Genomic DNA, 21,562 nt, shown 5'->3' with positions numbered 1-21,562 from the left:
CTGACAAACAAGTCTAGGGCATAGAGAATTTTTCTTTCCTTTATCCATTCAATTGGATATTGTACTCCTGATTTGACATTAAAAGTAGTCTTTTGCTGGAGTTTGATGCTTTGTTATGCTTTCTGCTACTTCGTGGAAAAATCAAAGGGATATCCAGCTTTGTTCTCTGGACATTACTAATGAAGATATTAAGGCAGCTATTAGTTAACAAAACGTTAAAAAAAATGCAAGTACCAGTGTTGGAGCCTATTCTAATTCCCTCTTTGTGAGGGAATATATTTGCTGTGTGCCAGTTCCATATGGACTTCATTTTGGATTTCAGACTAGACCCAGGTGTGATTGAATGGAGAAGACACAGCTTGAAAATCAAGCCTGGGGTGGCAACACAGCTGCAAAGGTGCTTTTTTTTCTGCAGACCTTGCTAGCTTCTCCTTGAAAGGTGTTGGAGGATTGCAGACTTCACTCCTCTTCCGCCGTAGTAAGTCTGACAGATGCAATTCATGGAGATTCCCACTTGGCTGCCCAAACTCTTGTTTGCTATATCCTGAGAGGAGTTACGTCACCATTTTGTTTCTGCAGATGAATGCCCAAACCGGTATATCACAGCTATAAGAACACCTTGCATCTAAATGTTTAAATGCTCTTGAATGTTTAACTTTGAATCCTTGGGCCACACAACTTAGTTTTGTTGATGTGGGTGTTCTTGGTTTTAATTTAAAAGTGTATTTTTGTCCGGGAACACGTTTTCAATGAGGTACCTTTTCTGGTTACTGGGTTTATTGTGGTTCTCTTGAAGGACTGGCAGTGCCTTTACAGAATAGTACTCTTGAGTGTACTTGTGAGGAAAGGAAAATCCCAAATAAAGTCTAAAAAGCTTTTCTTGGTACCTGTATTGTGTCAGGCCCTCTCACCCCTTGAACTATAAGGCTGTGAATTGAGACATACTGAAGTTTATCTAAAGACTTAATTACTATGTGAAGTCAGTAGCAGGACAGTCCCTGAAAACTGTTGGTTTTGTTTGCATGTCAAGATGTTTTATTGTTTCAGGCTTTCTGCTTTTTGTGGAAGATAAACTAGCCCTTGACAGTTTGCTTTTAAATAAGTAATCTCTTTTTCAGAAGCCTTTTGCTGTGTAGCTGAACTATACCTGCAGGAGAGAGAATAGGGAGTCCAGTTTTCCAGTAATGAAATGGTTTGCTCTATAACAAAATGGCTTTTTAAAATTTTCTTTTAATATGCCAATGTTTGGCTTATTTGCTTGGCAAAATATCTAAAAGGGATTGTGGTATTTTCTATTCTTCTTGTTTCCTTTCACAAACAGGATAATGCAGAAAGAGGCTTTGTGGAGTCCTTTTGGATGTTAAGAGGAAATCTACCTTGTGGTTCAGAAATTCTGGTAACTGGAGATAATGGCATGATACAGAGTGGAGGGAGTCTTTGCAAATGAGCAGTACCTTGCCACCATGGTAGTCTCCAGTGGCACCCAAGTGACTAAACCAACCTCAAAGAAGATCCTCTTATCTCCACAGGAACTGCATGTGTGCCCAGGGCTGCCTGCTGCGCCCCTCCCCAGACAGCTCCCAGCCCCATCTTTAATCTTCTTTAAAAAAAATAAATCAACAAACAAAAGAAAAACCAACCAAAAAAAACAAATAAAAAAACCAATACACAAGGCATACCCAAACCCCACAAGTAGTCGGAGCCTGATTCCCCTGTTCTCTTGCTGGGACATTCTGCCAGAGTCAGATAAGCTGTGGAAAGCAGCCTTTGAGTCAGAGAAATTTCCCTCTGAGTGCTGTAGAGCACATCGCCCTTCCCATCTCCAGTCAGACCTTTTGTAGATGGTCCTTGAAGTGTTTGATTAGGCTGCGACAATGGTCTGGTCTTCATCCTCAGTCAGAATCCAGCTTCTGCACAAAATGTGGAATCTTGTTCTGGCTCTTGGCTGAGAGTGCAACTGTTTTCCTTTGGTTTGAAATGAAATGCCCCTCTTCAACCCACTCCAGCTTCAGAGTACCTCCCCTCCCGCTTTTCAGATAAGGAAAACTGAACAATGAAGAGGAGCACATAGAATCAATAGCGCTTACAAACCATAGAATACTTTGATCTTATTTTAGAGTTCAGGCTGGTTTTAAAAATTATTTTATGGTTTTGTTTTACAGGAGAGGTTGCCAGGAAGCCTTAATAAACATCAGGAGTAGATATTTTTATGGTCAGTGTTTTTCACTCGTGTATCCAAATAGTTTCCTACATCCGTTCACATGCACAATTTGGTTTGTGCTCCACTACTTGAGGCCTTCCACCTGCATCTTTGTTCTCGAAACCTCCTGTTATCAGGCCTCACTTCATTTTTTGCTTTGCTCAGCATTGGGATGTTATTTTAGCTCTCATTAGTGGAAGAGTTCCAACCTGGATGCTTCTAGGAAAATTCAGATGCTGCGAAAATTGGTATTGGTAGCACTGCTTTCCTGATGCAGTGTTGTGGTGATGACAGAGGTATAATCTTTTGGCTAGGCTTAGCTAACAGCAGCAGAGCTTTAATAATATGGACTCCAACAAACACCTCCGTTTGGGGATGTCATTGCATTGCAGTTGTGCTTTTGGCCTTACAGCAGGTTTATGTTAGTACTGCAGGTAGGGCTTATTAGAGCTGCAAATGCAGGTCGGGCAGTTCGATACAGACTGCAGGCCTTCCCAAGTGCTCACACCTGAGTGTGCTCACAGCTGTAGTTTGGTTAAAGCCCTCTTGTTATCTGGTTACATCCCTCCTGTTTGTAAGCTTGAACTAGATAAGAGGACGACAGGGCTGTTTGTTGGGGAGCTCTTGGAACATCTTCCTTAGTTACTGCTGGAATGGAAAGCATTTTGTTATCACAGACCACAACAGCTGACTTTTCTCCAAATATAGAACAGAAATATGTATTAAATGCTTTGGCTTTTTTTTAATTATTGGGAATGTTTTTACCTTTTTCCCTGTATTAGCAGGTCAGTGCAATTGCTGGGGTTGCTGTTTTCAAGAAGCTTTGAAAAACTCATTATCATCTCCCAGCTCTGGCTATGGATTTTATCTCCTGTCGTTAGGATTCCTCAGTAAATTGTATTTTCCCCCTTCCTAATTTCATTTTTATTTCCTTCTCTCAGCTTTTTCCTTTTTTTTTTTTTTTTTTTTCCACTTGCTAGAATATATACAGATGGTCAAGTTGAGATGTGACAGGGAAGCCCAATAAGCAATCTGTCTGCCCAGGAAAAATATGCCACTGTACCTCTGGTCCCGCTTGAGTGCTGAGTATATACATAGATATACTGGTTTGGTCTCTGCTCTCTTTCCATACCTCTAGCTGTGATTGTCGCAATCTTTTTACCTAAGCTACTCCTAATTTCTGCTTTTCTGATTGATTGCTCTTTTCTGTCAAGATGGAATCTAATAGGGAATTGCTCATGTTCAATATAACACTTCTTGAACTAAGAAATTGTTTTCTGTAACTTAGAAATTTGGAGAGTGTTCTTTGGCATTGGCCCCCTGACGCCTCCTGCAAGTGTTGTTGTGTTTGAAATTCCTGGTGATCAGTTGGATTTTTCCTTCAGTTATGAAGAGGTGCTTAGCTAGCCACTCATCCTGCTTGCTATCTACTGTGATTTCAGTCGTGTGTAGCAGACACGCCAGCTCGTACCCTGTCTTGAGCTTTATCTGCTAGAATGTTAATCCACGAGCATTTGAAATCATATGCCTCTGAGACACAATCAGCTAGAAACAGATAACGTCAGTTTGAAACTGTGCCATACCCATTCCCTGTTTGCCCACTCAGATCTTTCCTAAATAGGCTAGAAGTTTTTGCAAATAATTTCTGGAGCATTTGGCTTATTTGAAATTTATAAACCAGCAGTATTTTGAGGGTGAATTTATGCGTGTAACTGAGCAGCCACAATTCTTGTATGTAATTAAGGGTTTTGATACCTGTACAGAAGCAGGTAGAATTTTTCTTTCTGTTTTACCAAATACCTTGATGTAATATTAAAAAAGTGGTTACTTGCTCCCTTTTTTCTCTCTCCCTTTTTGTTACTTGCTAAGACCTTCCTTACCTCTAACAAGCGTTAATACCTTTGTAGACTGCTTTTTTCCCCTTTCACTTTGATTTACACAACAGCCTCCCATCAGAGAGGAGGGACCAATGTTTCACTGTGCTCCAGCTCTCTGAACATTTTTCTCTTAGCTCGGTATATATTAATTTTAAAATTTTTTTCTTTCTGCTTTTAATCCTTTTTGAGACAGGAAAGATCTCTAAGAGATCATGGGTATTTCCACACACAGCAGCCTTCCAGTTTCCATGACATATATCCTGTAAAGAAAGCACTGTTGTTAGGATTAAGACAAAGCATTTGCAGAGGATCTTAGCTACCTGTTTCAGAAGCCTGCCTTAGTCATGTCTGTCTTTTGTTTTCCTGGAATTAAGCTGATTAACATACTGTTGTCCTCTTGCTACATAAAGAATATTTTGTGTTTTCTTAGGATGAATTTTCCACAAAAAATACTGGTTAAAAGCTGGTTAAAAGCTTAAAGCTTAAAGAAGACCTAATAGCTCACCTGGTTCTCCCCATCCCCCATCAGTTTTATTAGCCAAGTTAATCTTTTTCTTGCTTATCATCTCAGGCTAACATGGTTACCCCACTGCCACCAGTAGTCTGCAACTCTGGATGGGCTTGGGCAGGCACTCATACTCTTCTGTGTTGGTTTGAACGTCTGTGCAGCAGTAGTTCTGAATCAGAGCGGTGGTGCCTCTAGAGGCATCCTGAGGCATCATTTCCTGACCGGTCAGGTACTCCTCGCTGTTTGGGCATATTGAGTGTTGAGAAACCTGCTCTTGCAGTTTGTCAAAAAGTGCTCCAGGACGTGAAGGGATTTCATCATTAGAAGTCTGCTGGTCTCGGTAATCTTCCTGTATACCTTCCATGGAGAGGTGGTGGCCTCGTAGCAACAGTGGCAGATGAATTTCGAGCCAGTGTTTGGATGATTTGAGGAGGGTTTGTAGGTCTTGTACTTTGGGGGTTGAATATGTCCTGTCCAGCTATGGAGTTGCTGGGATGATTTGTAATGAGTCCCAGTTGTTGAAATTAAAGAACAGCCTTATTCTGAAAGTTTTTCTTTCCTTTCCCATGGAAGAGTGGCCTAAAGGATGAGAGCATCTGGGGAAGAAGGGGAAGAAGTTTCCCCCCCATTTTTTTTTTTAATATATATTAGGGAGGTTTTTCGTCACCCTGCAGCTTATTAATTTTAAGCACTTACCTTTTTTCGAGTCTTTTATGAAAATACAGATGAAGTAGGATTTATTTGGGTTTGCTCACTTAGTCCACGTCTTCTCCCTTTTTTTCTCTGCATACAAGGAATCTCGGCTTTCATTAAAATGACAGTAAGATCATCTTTGGATTAGAATTCTGGATCAGGAGAAAACCTTTAAAATGTTGACCAGGTTATCTAATGCAGAAGTGTCTGCCTGAGTCTGCAGGTTGGCTGAACTGGTAGCTACTGCTAATGTGACCCTTGCTGCTGAAATGTTAACTGTAGTACCTATCTGCAATGCAAATGTCAGCATTGCTGCTCTTTCGCTCCTCTAGAAGCATTTCTAGAACATGTTTATGGATCACATGCTTCACTTGTTGGAGACTGTGGGACGGAGGCTTTGGTGCAGTGTGATTTTTAGGAACATTGCTTTTCACCCTCTCAATGTAACCCGTTGTGCCAAAAGGTGAGAGCAGATGGCAGGCCTGTGAGATGCTGCAGTTGAACAGTCCCATGACATGTGAGCTTCCTGAATTGGGGCTCTTGCTCCTTGAGCAGCAGGGATTGGGGTTTTGAGGCTGGAAAGCCAAGTGGCTTCCTACCTGTCTCTAACGAGTGTGTCCCTGTGGCTGTTATATCCTGATCATGATGATAAATCTTTCCTCTATGTTTTTATGCAGGACCACACCAATAATCATGCATTTCCTTAGAGCCTGTCGGCATCATGTGTGTTTGTGCCTGTGCCAAGCCTGGCCTGGCCTGAGGTGTGTTTGTGGCTTGCTGAAGGCATGGGGAGCCTGAGGAGCATGGAACGCACCTGGGATGCCTGCGCTTGCGGAAGCATCGGTTCAGTGCCCCCCGTAGATAGGGCTTAACTTGCAGGTGAAGCACAGGAGGACCTAGATCCGCTTGCTTTGCTCCGAGCCCACTAGATTGCATGCAAGTAATCTATAAGTAAAGGCAGTAGAGGTGATATGTGAAAGAGCACCATTTCTGTATCTTTGGCTGAGATAAAAATATTTCTTCAAAACTCATTTCCAAGGAGACCAGTGCCTCAATGAAAACATGATAATCTTTTCCCCGCCCTGTTTGAGGAGAGGTTAATTTTAACTTAGCATTTGGAGCCCAGCAAAGGAAGTAGATTCTCCCTTTTGAGCTTGGAAGGGGATGAGAAACCCGTTTTCCTAGTTTGGAAGAGGGGTTTAACTGATTAATGAGATGAGAGGTGACACTTGTCCTGTGGCATCGGGTGTGGGGGAAGGGGTGAGGATTCTCTGGTGCAGGGAAGGGCTTGCTGGAGCTTGTCGAGATGGCTGGGGCGAGACCATCTTTTGCTCAGCGCACCCTTTGCTGTGGCTGCAGAGATTTGCAGGCCTGAAACCGGAGCACGAGGCTGCGAGAGGGTGCTCGCCCCAGTCACTCTTGGGGGGAAGTTGCTTCCAGGCGAGTGGGAACCCGATACACTCAGAGGAACTGGAGCCAGCTGCTGCTTTCCCCTTAGCAATATGCAAGTCTGTAAAATACTCATGCAGAGCCACCTGCGAAAACACATTAACCCCTTCATCTGTGAGTCGCTCCTCTTCTCCAGTGCACTCTGACAGTGGTAGTTTCTCCTGCAGGAGTTCCAGAGTAGCTGGCACACCACAGATTTTCTCCTTAGCTTCAGGATTCCCATAGTGCTTCTCCTTGGTGCCTGTTAGTGGTTAATGATTAAATACAACTACTGAATTGTGGCTGAATTTTGGCTGTTGAATAGTGGGGTAGATGAAGACGTGCAGAACCTGTCTGTGGCATCATGTAGATGCTCTTACATCTACTGATGATTCCTGGAGAAGCAATTAGCTGGGCTGAGGAGGGCGGGAATGGGTCCTCACCCTCAGTGACCTTGGAGGACGATGCTTTGCCTCCTTCACATCTAAAGATCCCTCTTCTAAAGTCAGCACGCTCCAGCACGGGGAGCCGGGCTGCATTTATTAGTAACCCCACCCATCCCTGCCTCTTGCAAGAATCTTGTGAGGCCGAGATTGTGTTTTTAGAAGCAGAATGACAGAGAGAAATTCCCTGGAGGCGAATGCAGAGTGTGTGCTGTGCACGCCAGTACAGACACACGGGGCTGGGAACTCCCAGGGAGAGATTAAGTGCGAGAGAGGAGCGCAGAGCAGCCGGAGCTGGAGAAGGGGGGCGGAGGAGGCGAGACGCTTTCTAAGCCTCAAACTGAGCCGTTCGGATTTTTTTTCCTTTAAAAAAAAAAAAAAACAAACCACCAAACCCTCAGCCAACCTCGGTCTCGACAGTCTTACTGAAGTGCCTCTTGCATTGCCGGATCATCTCACTGCTGGGTTTGAAGGACCCAGGCTAACATGATGTACCTCTGGGTGAGTAGAGGAGCGTGTGTGAGGGCTTGCACACTTTGCACATATAAGGAATGGAAAGCTGAAGGACTCTGCACTAACATGAGCGGCCTTCGCTGTTGGGCTTAGCTCTCTGCAGCCTCCACACACAGTGGGCTGTAGTTTTCCCTAGTAAAAAGTGATATTTAGAGCAAGTACTGTTAACTGGGTATTCAGCAGGCTTTTCCTGCGGTTGTAAGTTCCTCTAGAGAGAACAGTTTTAGGCAGGTGCCTTGGAGACAAAATTTTTGGCATAATACTACTCACTGTCTGCCATCTGCACGACCTGTATATATATTTGTGTGTATATATATATGATTTTTTTGTTTTTCATGCATAAGACTGTTCCCATGTGCCTCTGCTTTATGGGATTTTGGAGTTACTGAGAGACATCCCAAGTAATGCAAGAGTGCTGCTGAAAGGGATCTGTAGTCACTGCAGGTTGAGAGAGGAGCAGGGAGCAAATAGATAGTTTTGGAATTTGGAGCTTTGGGGGTAGAGGCAGAAGCTGTTTCAACAAAAGTTGAATGCAAGATTGTTTTTCCAGAAGTGGCACGGTTACTTGAGTTTCTGGTGGAATATGGAAAATAAAGTCAGGAAAAACATGTGTAAAGTGTTATATAGCTCCAGCAAGCAAAGGAAAAGCATATATAAAAGTATATATGTTTTCAGCCTTTGAGCAAGGACTGGAATTTCCTCTGGAGCAGTCAGCTGTTAGGCTGCTCAGTTTGTAATCTGTGTGTAGTTCTGCCTGCTCCTGGGCACCCATGAGATCAGTAGTTTGCCCGTGGGTTCCTTACCTAGATGGGAGAGGTGAAGAGTTATCAGTTCCTAAGTTTTTGTTTGTTTCATTTTTTCTTTTTTAAAAATCTGTTCGTAACTCCGAAGGTGGGGGCTGTCACTGCTGCTGCTTTTAGAGTCCAGCTCCCCATCACTCCCAGGAACAAACACTGGTTTATTTTAGCAACAAAGCAAGCCTTGGAACTCGGGCAGAAGGATTTGCCTTCCCTCCTTTGCACATACACACACTATCTTTGTTGCAGGGTAACTTGACTCTGCACTGGGGTATGCACACTTGCTTGGTTTTGTCCAGCCAGCAGTGCTGGCAGGCACGTCCACCTCTACTCCGTTCTCCCCCCTGCCACAGCCTGGCCTGTGGGACCCCAAACTGGGGTGCCAATTTTTAGTGAGAGAGACTGGGCAGGCCCTGTGGCTCATCTAGGATTTGTGCTTCGTTTATTGGGTGGGGTAAGAGGAGAAGTAATTCAGCCATGCTGCTGCTGATTTTAGATAAGCAGTAAACAATGGAGATGTTCCTCACCTGGAGAGTGTGGGAGCCAAGGAGAGTCACCTGGTTATCTCTTCCCGCTGGTGAGGGGTGTGCGAAAACTGTGATTAAAGTGAAGGTGTTAGCCCCCATGTTAAAGACCAGCTTTGGCCCAAAAGGGCAAGTGCTGTCCTGGAGTCTTAAGAGAGGACTGAGTTTTGAGACGCTTGCTAACAGATAAGACTGGGACCTCTCCGTGGGCTGCTGCTTCTGCCTGCTCCCCAACCTCTGGGCAGCACTGTTGCTCTGACTGCATTGCTCTTATTTTCCCCCCTCCTCTGAAGATTAAGTGTTAAATGCTTGAAAGGCTGAAGGGGTTTTAAGGGCATCATCTGGGCATCATGCCATGATAATTAAGAAAAAAAATAGTGAATTTGTGCTATGTGGATATGATCTTTCCCTTCTTCAGTACAGGTTACCTTATTACTTTCGGGGAATCTTCCCCTCCTTGGTCCTTTCAGGAACCTTTTCCTCTGTGACTATTTTTTATTTGCTTTAAGCTCTCTTTATCCTGAAGGGCCACATAACCTTTAGCAGTGAGAACAGGAGCCCCGAGTGACAGATCTGGTTTGGTGTGAGGTTTGCTGTGCCTCGGCTGTACCGGTTTCTTGCTTCCCTGCTTACAGGTTCTGGGGAACTCATTTCCTGCTTGTTCCCCATGCTGGTTTTTTCTTCTGTTCTATGCCTCTTGTCCTTGGAATGTCAGGACTTCAGTAGATGCATGGAGGTTTGTACTGAGTCATTTCTTAATTCAATGCATGAAGCTACATTAATGCAATGTTAAATTTGAGGTTTTAAATATGCAAGTCCTGAAATCCAGAATTAAGGTTCCCACAGCAACCATAATGTTTCTTCCCCCCCCCCCCCCAATCCCCCAGGGGTGCATCCTACAGAATTATATTCCTTAAAGAGATTGTGAAATATTGAGTACTGTCAAATTTGACAGATAATAAAATAAAAAGGAGAACACACCTTCCTCTGCAGCTGTAGTATGGTGTGGATACTGATCCTAAAAGTTCAGGCTACCTTCAACATAAGTCTCAGATTATAGTGCTGTCTCCAAAATAAAGTGGTAGTGTAGCCACGGCTGAAACTGACATTCTTGCTTGCTGAACTGTATTCCCTCTGGTGAAACTTGTTGCAGGATACCCTTAAAAGAGGGTCTTGTAGGCGGCAGGGGATTGTGGGCTGTGGAGGTCTGGGGAGTGGGAAACTTAAAATATCTGTTGCGGTGACCTAATGCTTGGCATTGTGAGGGAGGGGAAGGCGGCAGACTAGCTATGCCATTAAATATCAAGAGAGAATATTTATCTTAACACTTCAATTGTGTAGGATGTAGTTGTATAAAATCTTTCTGAAGCAAAGAATGTATGATAGTCTTTCTGATGTTGCACACCGTTGGAGTGTATGCATCTGATCATCAGTGCTGAAAACCCAAGGTGGGTACTTTGCCTTACATGTAAGAAGGTTCATGTAGGAGTTCTGCTTTTGCAGACAAGTATTTTGTTCGTGGGGCACCGTCTAAACCTAGCTCTTTCTCTTCTCTCACTCATCCCCATTTGCCTGCAGCTGTCTGGGCTCATGAATTGCTCAAGAAGGCTCCTAGCCATCATTTCCCTGGGTGGGATATGGGGTGACTTGGGGTACAAAGGCGAGAGGATCTTTGCTTGGAGGGAGGTGCATACTGACAACTCAGGGGAGAGGCATTCTGCTGGTGACAGCCAGGAGCAGACTGGTTTGAGTGTGGGAAAAGTGTTCAACCCTTTTCTGGATAAGAAAGCCCTATTTTTTTCATTTATGAGCAGATGAATCTTTGTGTACTGTGAGTCATAAGATATAATCTAGAGTCATTTCATTCCAAGTATTTTCTAAAGAGCATGATGTGTTCTGAGAGTTGCATGTATGAGTGTTGCCTTATTGGAGGTCTGTTGTTACAAGAAAGGTTGAAAGGAAGGGGCAGCAGCTCTAGCAAGTAATTTATCAACCATCCTTCTCCAGTGCTCAAAGACAGCTGAAACCATCAAAGGCAGGAGGGGACCAAGGTAGGGGAGGTCCATGCTGTTGCTAGGCTTCTGGTAGGAAAGCAGTGGATTCATCGCTCTGATCTCAGATTATAGTAGGTATAGATAATTTCCTCATTTTTCTCAGCCATGTACAGAGCACATGCTGAGTGTTTGTGAGAGGGCTGGCTGCCTATTGCAACTAGAAATGACTTCTTTCTCTAGAGCCCTGTGAAACTGAAGATCTTACCTAGACCTACTAATTATCTACCATACAAGCAAGAACAGTGCTAGCAAGCTTGCCAAGCTCGTTTTCAAATATTTTTTTTGTTGGTTTTCTTCCTGACCTCCATTTTACTTGCTTTTCTGTCACTTAAAAGCCTCTCTTTGCAGTCACTGGAATAATTTTTCCCTCTAGGTTCTGAGCTCATCAGCTTTACCACCAAGGGACTGGAAATCTGCCTCTGCTGCCAAACTTGGGTCTTAGCAATGTGCTTTTCCTCACGCCATGTCTTTCTATTATTTGTTTGTGGTTTTTTTTTTTTTTTTCATGAGAGGTAGCTTCTTTCAGGGAAAAATATGGCCATTGTGGCATGGCTTTCAAAGCATGTGTTTGATAGCAGCAGAGCAAGTGGGTATCCAGGGAAAATGGCCTCCTTGCTCTGTTCTGGTGCCAAGCCTGGGGCAGTTATTGCTGGGGAAGTCTGGCTGTGCCTGTAGGCCTTTGGCTAGAACCTGTTTGGTAGGAATGGCAAATAAACACGTCAGCCATCAACTGGAGCTCTGGCAGGATGGAGAGTTGGTGCGTGCAAAAGATGCGCACATCGTGTGAGCAATGCTAAGAGAGGTTAAGGTGTGGTATCCTCTGGGAGGCTGTGGTTGTGAGGGTGCAAGAAGGTTTTCCTGAATACCTGTTGGAGATCAGATCCAGGTAAATTTCTGTCAATGTGGTGGAAGACACTTTGTGATATATGTGTAAATATATGATATATATATGATATAAACACTGATTTTGGATTCTTGCTCTGGAGCAGGAAAGCCATGGAAAATCATAAAATGGAGCTCATGCAAAAATCCTCTAGCTACTAGCCTGTAAGCTGATTCCCCAGCCTGCGAGTCCCTGTAGTGCCATACTGTGGCATACGTATGTAGCAGCTTGAATCCAGAAGTAATATAGTTATGTTTGTCCAGCACTGCAACTGAGATAACGGGTTCTGCTGCTCGATAAGCTTTATTAGCTTTGGTGCAGCACCTTATGAACGTGGTTATACTGCTTCCACAGCCGAACTGCTCCGCGCACAGCTGGTTTGGGAATGGCTGTATTGCATTCCTTTGGGAGTTACTGTGATAAAACAACTTGCATCTCTTTGCATCTAGGGTTTTATACAGGCTTTGGAGGTTTGGGAAACAGAGAAAGAATAGTTTATGAACAGAGGTTATATAATGTGACTGCCTGTGTTATTAGAGTACTAGAGTTGATAATCCAGGTGACTTTTTCCAGTTCTCTGTTCTTCCATGCCTGTAATCGTGGAAGATACCAAGGTCACTACTGAGAGGAGGAAGCTTGGTGCGGTTCAAAACAAGAAGGCATTTCAAATTAAGGTACCTGCTTCAGAGAAGGGAAATTTGGGATCAGGATGATCTGTTCTGTAGGCTACATTTGATTAATATAAAACTGGGTAAAATCAGTGCCCAACACACTGTCATCATGTTCAAGAATTTCCTTCCCTGATGAGTCTAAACAAAAGAATTAGAGGGATGTATGCTGGTTGAGTTGGTGTGAATTTCTCCAGTGGCTTTTCTTTCTGTCTGCTCTATTCCCACCTGTCCAAACAGTGATGAGCACAGGGAACTCTGTTTGCTGTAAGCTTGTCCAAGTCTTGTGAAACTGACAGGGATCAGGTCCTGTTTAAGTTAGTTTTTCACCAAACAGCCTGTATACCTTGGAAGGAAGAGGATAAACTCTAAGAGAATAAGAAGAGAATAAACCTCAGCCTTCCTGCTTTCCAGCTGGAAGCTTGAGGAAGAGTGCAGATAATAGCGATTTGAGACCGAACATCTGTGTTTCCTGCACTTCCCGTGGCGCTTATTTGTGAATCTTAATTCTAGCAGTGCCAGAACTTTACCCTTGTCCTACTCTCCAAGGTTATGGTGAATGTACAGGAAAGGTCTTTGAGTGGATCTGAATTTGGATGACTTTGCCACAACTCTGAGCAGTCGCTATGGTATTGACTATGGTATGTGTGCATGCTAAACCAAAAGAGTGATGAAATGGCTTGTGCATTAGTTGGAAAAGATCCCTTCATCCTTCAACGAGGGCTACTGGGTGGAATAGGAGTTTGAGTCAGGCTGTGGGGTCAGACAAAATGTTTTCTTCAGGCAGTTGTCAGTTTGGAGGAGGATCTGCAGTCTGTATCCGCAATACCATGGCTCTGGATAGTAGTACTCTGTACCAAGAGTGGTATCATAGAATACCGTGTTGGAAGGGACCTCAAGGATCATCTGGTCAAACATTTTTTAGGTTACATAATTTAAATGAGATTAAGGCCCAACACCCTGTCAAGTTGAGCCGTAAAAGTGTCCAGTGTAGAGGAATCTGCCACTTACCTGAAGAGATTATTCCAATGTCTAACTGTTCTCATGGTGAAAAATTTTCTTCTGGAATCCGGTTGGAATCTCCCCAGGAGGCATTACCCCTTGTCTTTTCTGTGTGACTCCTTGTAAAAAGGGAGTTTCCATCCTCTTTGTAGACACCCTTTGGTGTCTACCCTATGTGTACACTGTGGTACATAGTAGTAACGTCTGTCCTAAGCCGCCTCCTCTCAAAGCTGGACAAACCAAGTTCTCTCAGCCTTACATTATGATACCACGTATCCTGTGGCTGTGCCTTGGAGAGGCAGGCTATGCTGATGGACGGGTGTGGATAGTTCTACACTGGAAGTGAAAACAGGCTTGCAGAAAATTAAGAAGTCAATCAGGGATGTGCTTTTTGCCCTCTGGCGCTAAATTCTTTTGCTGAAAGTGTTAAAAGATTCCTCAAAGCTGTGAAGAAGCTAAAACAAGTAATTAAGCTTCCCTCTGTCCCTTAAATTTAGGTTTCATTGTTCTCAGAGTCCTACGTTTCATGACTAATATACTGCCTGCACAATGCTCTGGCTGATTTTTTACCAGATGGTTCTTGGGTCTGTAGCTGAATCCAGAGCAAAGGCAGTTAGTTTTTCTCCTGCCTCAAATGAAATATGCTGTCCCCCGCACAATACTCTAATTGAATCGTGGACATCAAGACAATGATGATGGGAAAATATTTTGACCAGATGACATGTATTTTTTTAGATATTCTTAGGGTTTATTATTCATCGTGCTTTAAGGAGCTGGCATGGGGTGATACTGGAATGCTCCTCTATGCATTTTTCTTTAATTTATAAATCATCTAGTGTTGAAACAAAGTTTAAATGCAGAAAAAAGCTGAAATTCAAGTATGTATACGTGGTTAAAAAATAGAAAATGTGCAGTGTGATATACCAGTTGCTATGTTTTAAATTTTCATCCTTGTTGTAATGATCTTCTTTTTCATGCCACCCTCAGTCACTACAGTGATGGCTGCTTGCATCCACGGTGTACCTTTTAGTTGGAGAACCCTTCTGAGTAAAGATGAAGCATCTCTCAGGAAGGTGGCAAAGCCTATTTGGCAGCATGAGTGGTGTCTGTAGCTCCATCAGGATTGTCTCAGTGGCATTGCAGAGAAGCTTTGCTCAGAGGCCTCTTGGATCCAGCAGCAGTTTCAGCGATTTCCCTTCCACTCCAATTTATTACATGGAGATTTTGGCTGCTGCTTGAGTGAGGAGAAGCAGCGAATGCCTATTGCTTTTTTTGGTCCAATCAGCTGAAAAGGAGAATCGCATTCAGCATTAGGTGAGGCTATTGATTGTGGCGTCTTTTAATAAATGGGCAGTTTGTTGTTCAGCCTAGAGAAGAGAAGGCTCCAGAGAGACTTTATAGTAGCATTCCAGTACTTAAAGGGGGCCTACGGGAAAGCTGGGGAACAGCTCTTTAGCAGGGAGTGCAAGGATAGGATGAGGACTAATGCTTTTAAGCTGAAAGAGGGTAGCTTTAGGTTGTGCATTAGGAAGAAATTTTTTACTGTGAGGATGGTGAAGCACTGGAACAGGTTGTCCAGAGACATTCTGGATGCCCTATCCCTGGATGTCCCTGCCTGTCTCAGAGAGGTTGGAACTAGATGATCTTTAAGGTCCCTTCCGATCCAAACCATTCTGTGATTCTTTGCATATAGTGTATGTGTAACTGCTGTTTTTAAACACCTCTAGGACTCAGAAGTGCTATAGAAATATGAGATGCCTTAATGGTTTCTCCTTGCATGCGGAGTGCTGCTCTCCGATGCAACTGTTCCACTGTTGCAAACAGGTGTGCGATAAACACCCCTTCCCTCTTCAGCCGAGCAGGTGGTGATGGATAGTCTCTCATTTAAACATGCATGATTTTCTTTCCTACAAGAATAAAAACTTTAAAAATAGTATACTTATCTACAAAGAACTGAGTGCCTTATCCTCTTTCCCTCCTTCCCTCCCCCCTGCTACCAACTCAAATTACCAGCAAGCTTTGGAAACTTTGGGGCAGGGGAATAGAGGTGCAGCTGGCCTGCATGTGTTGCACCAGCTGTAATGCAAATGATACATGCTGAGAGAGGCTTTTCTCACTTTTGCAATTCTTGGATATTGTTGTGCAATGGGGACGTGACAATTTGTCTCAAATGTGTTTGCTGATATGTTCCGCGGAGTATACTGCCTCCTTTGTTCCTTGCCGCCAAGAGACAATATCAAAATCCAATTGCCTGTCAGCAGTATGTCTGAATGCAGCTGGGACTGTCCTCCTGGCTTTTCCATCCGTCAGTGCTGGGGTGATCCCATCACACTTGATACCAGTTAATTTAGAACATGGGAACATGGGCCTCTGGTAAATCCTCAACTTTCTTGGCTGTTTGGACAGTTTGTGACAAACCACATTTTTTTTTTGCCCTTTGTTTCTGAAAGTGATGGTACCTATTGCTCTTCTGCTGTGAGAGGGCTGAAGGGGAAGTGTCTGGCCCACCTGCCTACTAGTTGTTTGTGGGTATTGGTTGACCTTTTGTCACCTATCTGAAGCAGTAAAAACATGAGTGCTGGGGGTTCAGTTGTGTAAAAACAAAAGCTGATGTTGATTTAATCCCATTATGTTGTGTTGATCTCTCAACCGCTGGACTCTTAGTAGGATTCCAACTTTAATCCTGTAAGGATCAATCTGGCCCGTTGCTTTTCTGTCCTGATCCTAAATCCCCCTTTAATCTTGTTAATTATACCAGGCCTTTTTCGGTTTCGTTTTTTTTCCCTTGTGGACCAGCAAAACTGCATTAAATCGTCTAGTTACCATCTCTGACCTTCCGTTTTTACCTTTATTTTTTTAAGCTGTTGAGGAGCAGGATGCTCCTGAAGGCTGATTTTAGCATTGCAGTGATGCTACATGAGCCTTTGGTGGTCTGGTGTCTGCTGCTTCAGACTCCCATGGAGTCAGTTAGTCACGCTGTTGTGCCGAATCCCTCCTGCCTTTGTTGTTTGGGTTTTTCTTTTGTTTTTGTTTTTGGTTGGTTTTTTGTTGTTGTTGTTGTTTTTGAGGGGGTTTTTTTGGAGTCAGGGGTGGTTTTGGTTAGTTGGGAGAAATTTGAAAGGAAAAGGTTTTTCAGAGCAGAAACCCGTTGACTGACATCAAGGGAGTATGGAGTGCTCCTAGGCTGATGAGGCAAAGGCTCTGAAAAGGAGCAGACCTTGTGTGTCCCAGGAGAAGGCTTGGACAGTCCCATGGTCCACAAATACATTCTGAAGGTCATGGAGAAATTCAGCTGCTTAATTCAGCCTTTTTATGTTTATATGTGTTCGGTGGCTTAAGGAGAAGAATAATGCGCATTCAGACTTGAGGCTCTTTATCTTCACATTGCACTGTCTGCAGGCCTCCAAACCCAATGCTGCCTTTTCTGTGTAATGCACAAGGCCAATTTCGCGCTGTGACAATCTGCTCCTGGCACTTGCAATAATAGAAACTAGCTGTGCTTAGTGTATTCATCTCTGGTATTTCCTATACTGTAAAGAAGAAAACCAACCCAAAACCTGCACCTACATTTGCTGTAACTCGATCAAGAGCTGACAGATCATTTCTGGAACATGTCTGTGCTGGGATTCTGACTGCTCTGCCAGATTTTATGCCTTCACCTTGCAGCGCTGCTCCTTCCCTCTTCCTTGACCATCTTGCTCTGCCTCACCCAGCAGAGGCTTCTGCTTTTCCAGCCTTTCAGCCAGATCCCAACTTCATACCATCTTGCCAGAGCACTGTGGGTCTGATTTCAGTCTTCGCCAAAATGCAGGCTGTATGGATGGGTCTGCCAGAAAAGTAGCCAAACTGATTCCTTTTTAAACCATAGGGAGGAGGGAAACCGGTTTTGGATTATAGAGGATGAGCTCTCAGGATGGGTTTATTCTAATTAAAGCAGTCCTGGTGCGTAGTTTTTGGAAAACACTTGGAGCCGTGACAAGAGGTGGCAATTACTTCTAAGCAAATGTGGGTATTTTCCCAGCAGTTCTAGGGTTAAGAAAATTTCAGAGGGGTGACTTGGTGACTGTATTCCCTATTTTTGTGTGTTGCCAGTAGCAAGAAGGGGTAAACTTTGATTTCTAATCCGCTTTGGAGAAGGCTCCGTATCAGGGCTGCACAGAAACATCCAGTCAAGCAGCTCCTTTATCATAAAGGGGATTTTAATTAAAACTGTTCTCGCATCATGAACGGAATGAGTGTCAGTGCCAGCCAGCCCTGTACTGGGCATTTATCTCCTTCAAACCACATTACCAGTAATTGCTGCATTAAATCAAAGTCGAAGGAGATTACAGGTCTGAATTGGGCAGGCGGCTGGTGCCAGTGCAGGGAGCTCCGTGCTGCTGAGCCGCTGATATGGGAACCCCCTCCGCCCTCCAACCGGGGGTGAACAGTCAGAGGGCTGCTGGATCCCCAGAAACTTCTCATTATGGGGCGGGAATTTTTGTCAGAGCCTAGGAAGAGTGGCAGGCTTTATGCTTGGAGCATTTTAAGGTGCTGGTGGGTCTTTATTAACTTCCTTTTAAAACAAACAAACAAACCCAATAAAAAAACAAACCATGTGGCATTGCCATCCCACTCCTGTCTCCTGTTCGAAACCACCACAGACATTCACTATTGTTCATTCCCTACTGCTTATTCCAGCCCTGAAACTCCAGAGCAAATTGCCTCTTTTCTTGATACGCCCCTTTCTCTCCACCCTCTTTGCCACAGCTTTGCTATGGAACTGCTAACTTGGTCCCTCTCTGCCCTGACATGGGAGAGTTGTTCCCCTTCTTCACCTCTCCTCCCACTTAGGAATTGTATCTTCCTTGACCTGTGGTTCCTTTGCCAACTATGGCTCATTAGTTCGTTTAATTATTTTTCTAGGTTTTTAAGCATTTTGTTGTCTCTGGCTCTAGAGCAGCTGTTTCCCTTCTTCTTGTCCCTATACTTTGACCTTGGTGGCTCAAAAAATGTTCTGATCATCCTACGGTTGTTCTTGCTTCCACTCTCCGGACCTCTGGCAGGGTGAGGCTGAGGAATGGCTGTGCCCGCGTGAGGTTTTAGGCATGTGGACTGGCCGAAGTAATTCGATCTCTGTGGGCAATCAGTGAACTATCAAAATGTGACAGCTGGATTTCTAGGGGCTGTTATTAGATCTGTGCCTTAATTGTAAAGAGGGTAAGTCAGGAACAGAATGTGCAGAAAGCTTGGGGTTTGTTTTCTACGTGGCCCTCATTTTCTTTGTTTTCATCTTGATGGCAATTACGTATTTTATGATTCTATTGCAGAAAATCCAGGGCAGTTGGGTGACAGTGACATTTTTTTCTTCCTTTTGCCCAGAGATACTGTTGGTAATCTGCCATTCAAGTTTGCTTCCTGCAGGGTTTCCACATCTACCACATTCCTCTGCTGCAGAAAAGGGTCTCATTCCCAGCCCCGTACTGAGAATCTGGTCATTTATGTGAAAGAGGATGCTGCAGCTCTACCTGCCTGCTAAGGCAGTTCAGTTGCAGGCTGTCGAGCCGTATTAGATTTTCAAGGTTCATATAGCTTTCTCAGAAGCTATCTAGTTCAGAGCAGTTGCGGGAGGTGTGCCTGCTGTGCCCCTTCAGAACTTGAAGTTGCAGCTTTTGCTTCATTACCATGTGAGCTTGAGATGCAGCTTAAGTATTGCCCTACTTTAACTCTGGCCTACGCACAAATGTCTAGCCTGAGATAAGTGGTTCTTTTAAATTCATGCGAAGAGACCCGTAAAGCTATAGAGGCTGAAGTTCGAGTGCTGCTGATATCCAAGCTGATAATGCAGAGGGGTTGCAGTTAATTTTTGCATTAGTAGTCCTGTTACCATGAAGTGAGAGAAGCTCTGTTGCAGAGTAACTGGAGAGGTGTGCAGAGAACATGAGCCGAGTCTTTGGTGAAGGTTTGATAATGAGAGAAAACAGAGATGAGGGTTTTCATGGGAGCCAGGAAACCATCTTAATGGCTTTCCGGTTTTGGGACAGAGGATACAGATTCTGGCAGACTGAGGTGAGTGTGTGACTTTTTTTTTTTTTTTTTTTTTTTTTGTAGACATCAGAAAAGCCGTTGCAAAGAGTGGATATCTTGACTGTGCACGTGGTGCAACCAGCGGTTGTTGTCCAGGGATTTCAGCTTCTGTGACTTGTTTCAGAACTTGCAGGGAGTTCAAGCTAGCCTGCAGGAAAGGGTTGTGGCCTGAGCTGTGTCAGACTTTATTCTGTCCTCTTGGCTCTTGGGGAGAAGCATGGGTTGCATGTGGCTTACATGTCTATAGCAGACCTTGTGCCCACATCTTGGGACTTTGTGAGAAGAAAAGGTTTTCCAGAATTTTGATCACTCTTGTTTTCTACAAAATAGATTCAATTCAAAAACACCCAACCAAACAAAATCTAGACGTTTGCTACCTTTTACTCTTTTTGTCTTAGTCTGAGGCAGAAAGTGAAGACAACTTCTTACCTAAGAGCTGGCATAGCCTTAGCATACCTCTTCTGTTCTCTACCACAGCCTCCTACTTCTCCACTAAAACTGCTAGAGGAGGGACACAGAAATAAGTAGCACCTCTGCCCCAACAAGAGTAGTCCCTGGGGTCGTTCCCTACATTGAAGTATGACTTGCTGCTGTCACCATTCATTTAGTGTGTCTGACTTTCCTCTTTAAGGGTAAACGGCATCGTTCTTGCCAAACCTTGGCTTTGCTTACTATTTATGGATCCTTTCTTTGCACTCAGCAAGTACACCAAACTGTTAACTACAGTGCTGGTATTTTGCTCTTGAATCTCTTTCCAGGTGCCAGGTTTCCAGGTGAGTTTGGAATTACTATTTTTTTTTTTTTAAAAGAGCATGGGGAAAAAGCAGGATTCATCATCTGAATCTTAGCAGTCAAGCAAAGTTTTGAACTGAGGCCTACAGAAATGAATGGACAGATGTAATTCTTCTATCATGAACTTGCCTTTGCAGATTGACACTGAAGGTGTCATATTCTGTCTACTGCCATGCTGGAACTATTTCCAAATGACTTCCTGAGATTTATTCGGTGACCTGCTGTTGCGGCAGCTAAAGGTCCTGCCTGCATGATGTTCTCCAATTTCTCAACTCCTGCCAGTAACACAGTCTCAGACCCAGCTATCTCATGTAGACTGTGCTACCTGTTTATTTCTCTTTTACTTCCATTCAATTAAGAATTTTGTTTAATATTTTTGACATGTTATGTCTCTTGCTTGCATGGTTACAGTGTGTGGGCAGCCACTCTGCTACTCTGATTGAACCAGCTTGGGCAGGGAATGCCTTTTCTCCTGTCTCAAACAAAATGCCTTTTCTCCTGTCTCCTGCTGCCCTAGAAAACTTTATCCCCAAGTTCTGCTTTTGTTTGTGTAGCTGGGAAGCCATCCTGCCCTAAAGTAGGGATACATCTATGTCAATGCTAGCGTATTTTATATTGTAGACACTCTTTAACTTGGAACAAGTATATTTTTCTATTTTAGTTTGTCACGTAGCAGCAGTTTGATAAGCCAGGAGGTGAGGTGGGGAGGAAAATCCATACCAAACCCATCTCCGTTAGGGAGTGAGTGCTCAGCTTGATGAGTAAGACACGGCCATGTAACTGAAATGCTCTGTGATAGTTGATCATGTGCTCCCTGCACCCCAGGCAAAGGTGAGGTAGAACGTGTTGACTCAAACCCTCAGTGAAAGTGGTTTATCCTGCGAGCATTTGCAAGGGACTGGGAGTGTGTGTGGCATCACCGATGGCCCTGCAGCTGCCACGCAGCGACTTGCTGGTGGAGCTGAGATAATGGCATAAGTATGCTTCAGCTATAGGGGAAATGGCCAGTGCAGTCCAGCTCTAGTTGATTCATTCAGTTCAAAGTACTTGAACTGTACTGTGGTGAAAGTATCTCTGATCTACCATCTGGTGACTTTTAATAGTATTTATTCTT

The 21,562-nt window shown here is 43.9% G+C and overlaps 1 protein-coding gene across 26 annotated transcripts in view; it reads left to right on the top strand.

Annotated features, from left to right (window-relative positions):
* Positions 1 to 21,562, top strand: part of RBFOX2 (RNA binding fox-1 homolog 2) — a 175,566-nt gene that overhangs the window by 53,766 nt on the left and 100,238 nt on the right. The window contains exon 1 of one of the 26 annotated variants that reach the window (XM_054079002.1): positions 7,516 to 7,650. The exons of 24 other annotated variants lie outside the window; for them this stretch is intronic. In XM_054079002.1, coding sequence (XP_053934977.1) covers positions 7,636 to 7,650 — 15 coding nt within the window. In that variant the 5' untranslated portion in view covers positions 7,516 to 7,635. Of the gene's footprint in view, positions 1 to 7,515; positions 7,651 to 19,575; positions 19,639 to 21,562 lie in introns of those variants that run through there. One more of the 26 variants, XM_054078629.1, reaches the window with a different exon arrangement.

Source organism: Cuculus canorus, chromosome 1 (genome assembly GCF_017976375.1).
Source record: "Cuculus canorus isolate bCucCan1 chromosome 1, bCucCan1.pri, whole genome shotgun sequence".
Classification (NCBI taxonomy): domain Eukaryota; kingdom Metazoa; phylum Chordata; class Aves; order Cuculiformes; family Cuculidae; genus Cuculus; species Cuculus canorus.
This window is presented reverse-complemented; position numbering and strand designations above follow the sequence as displayed.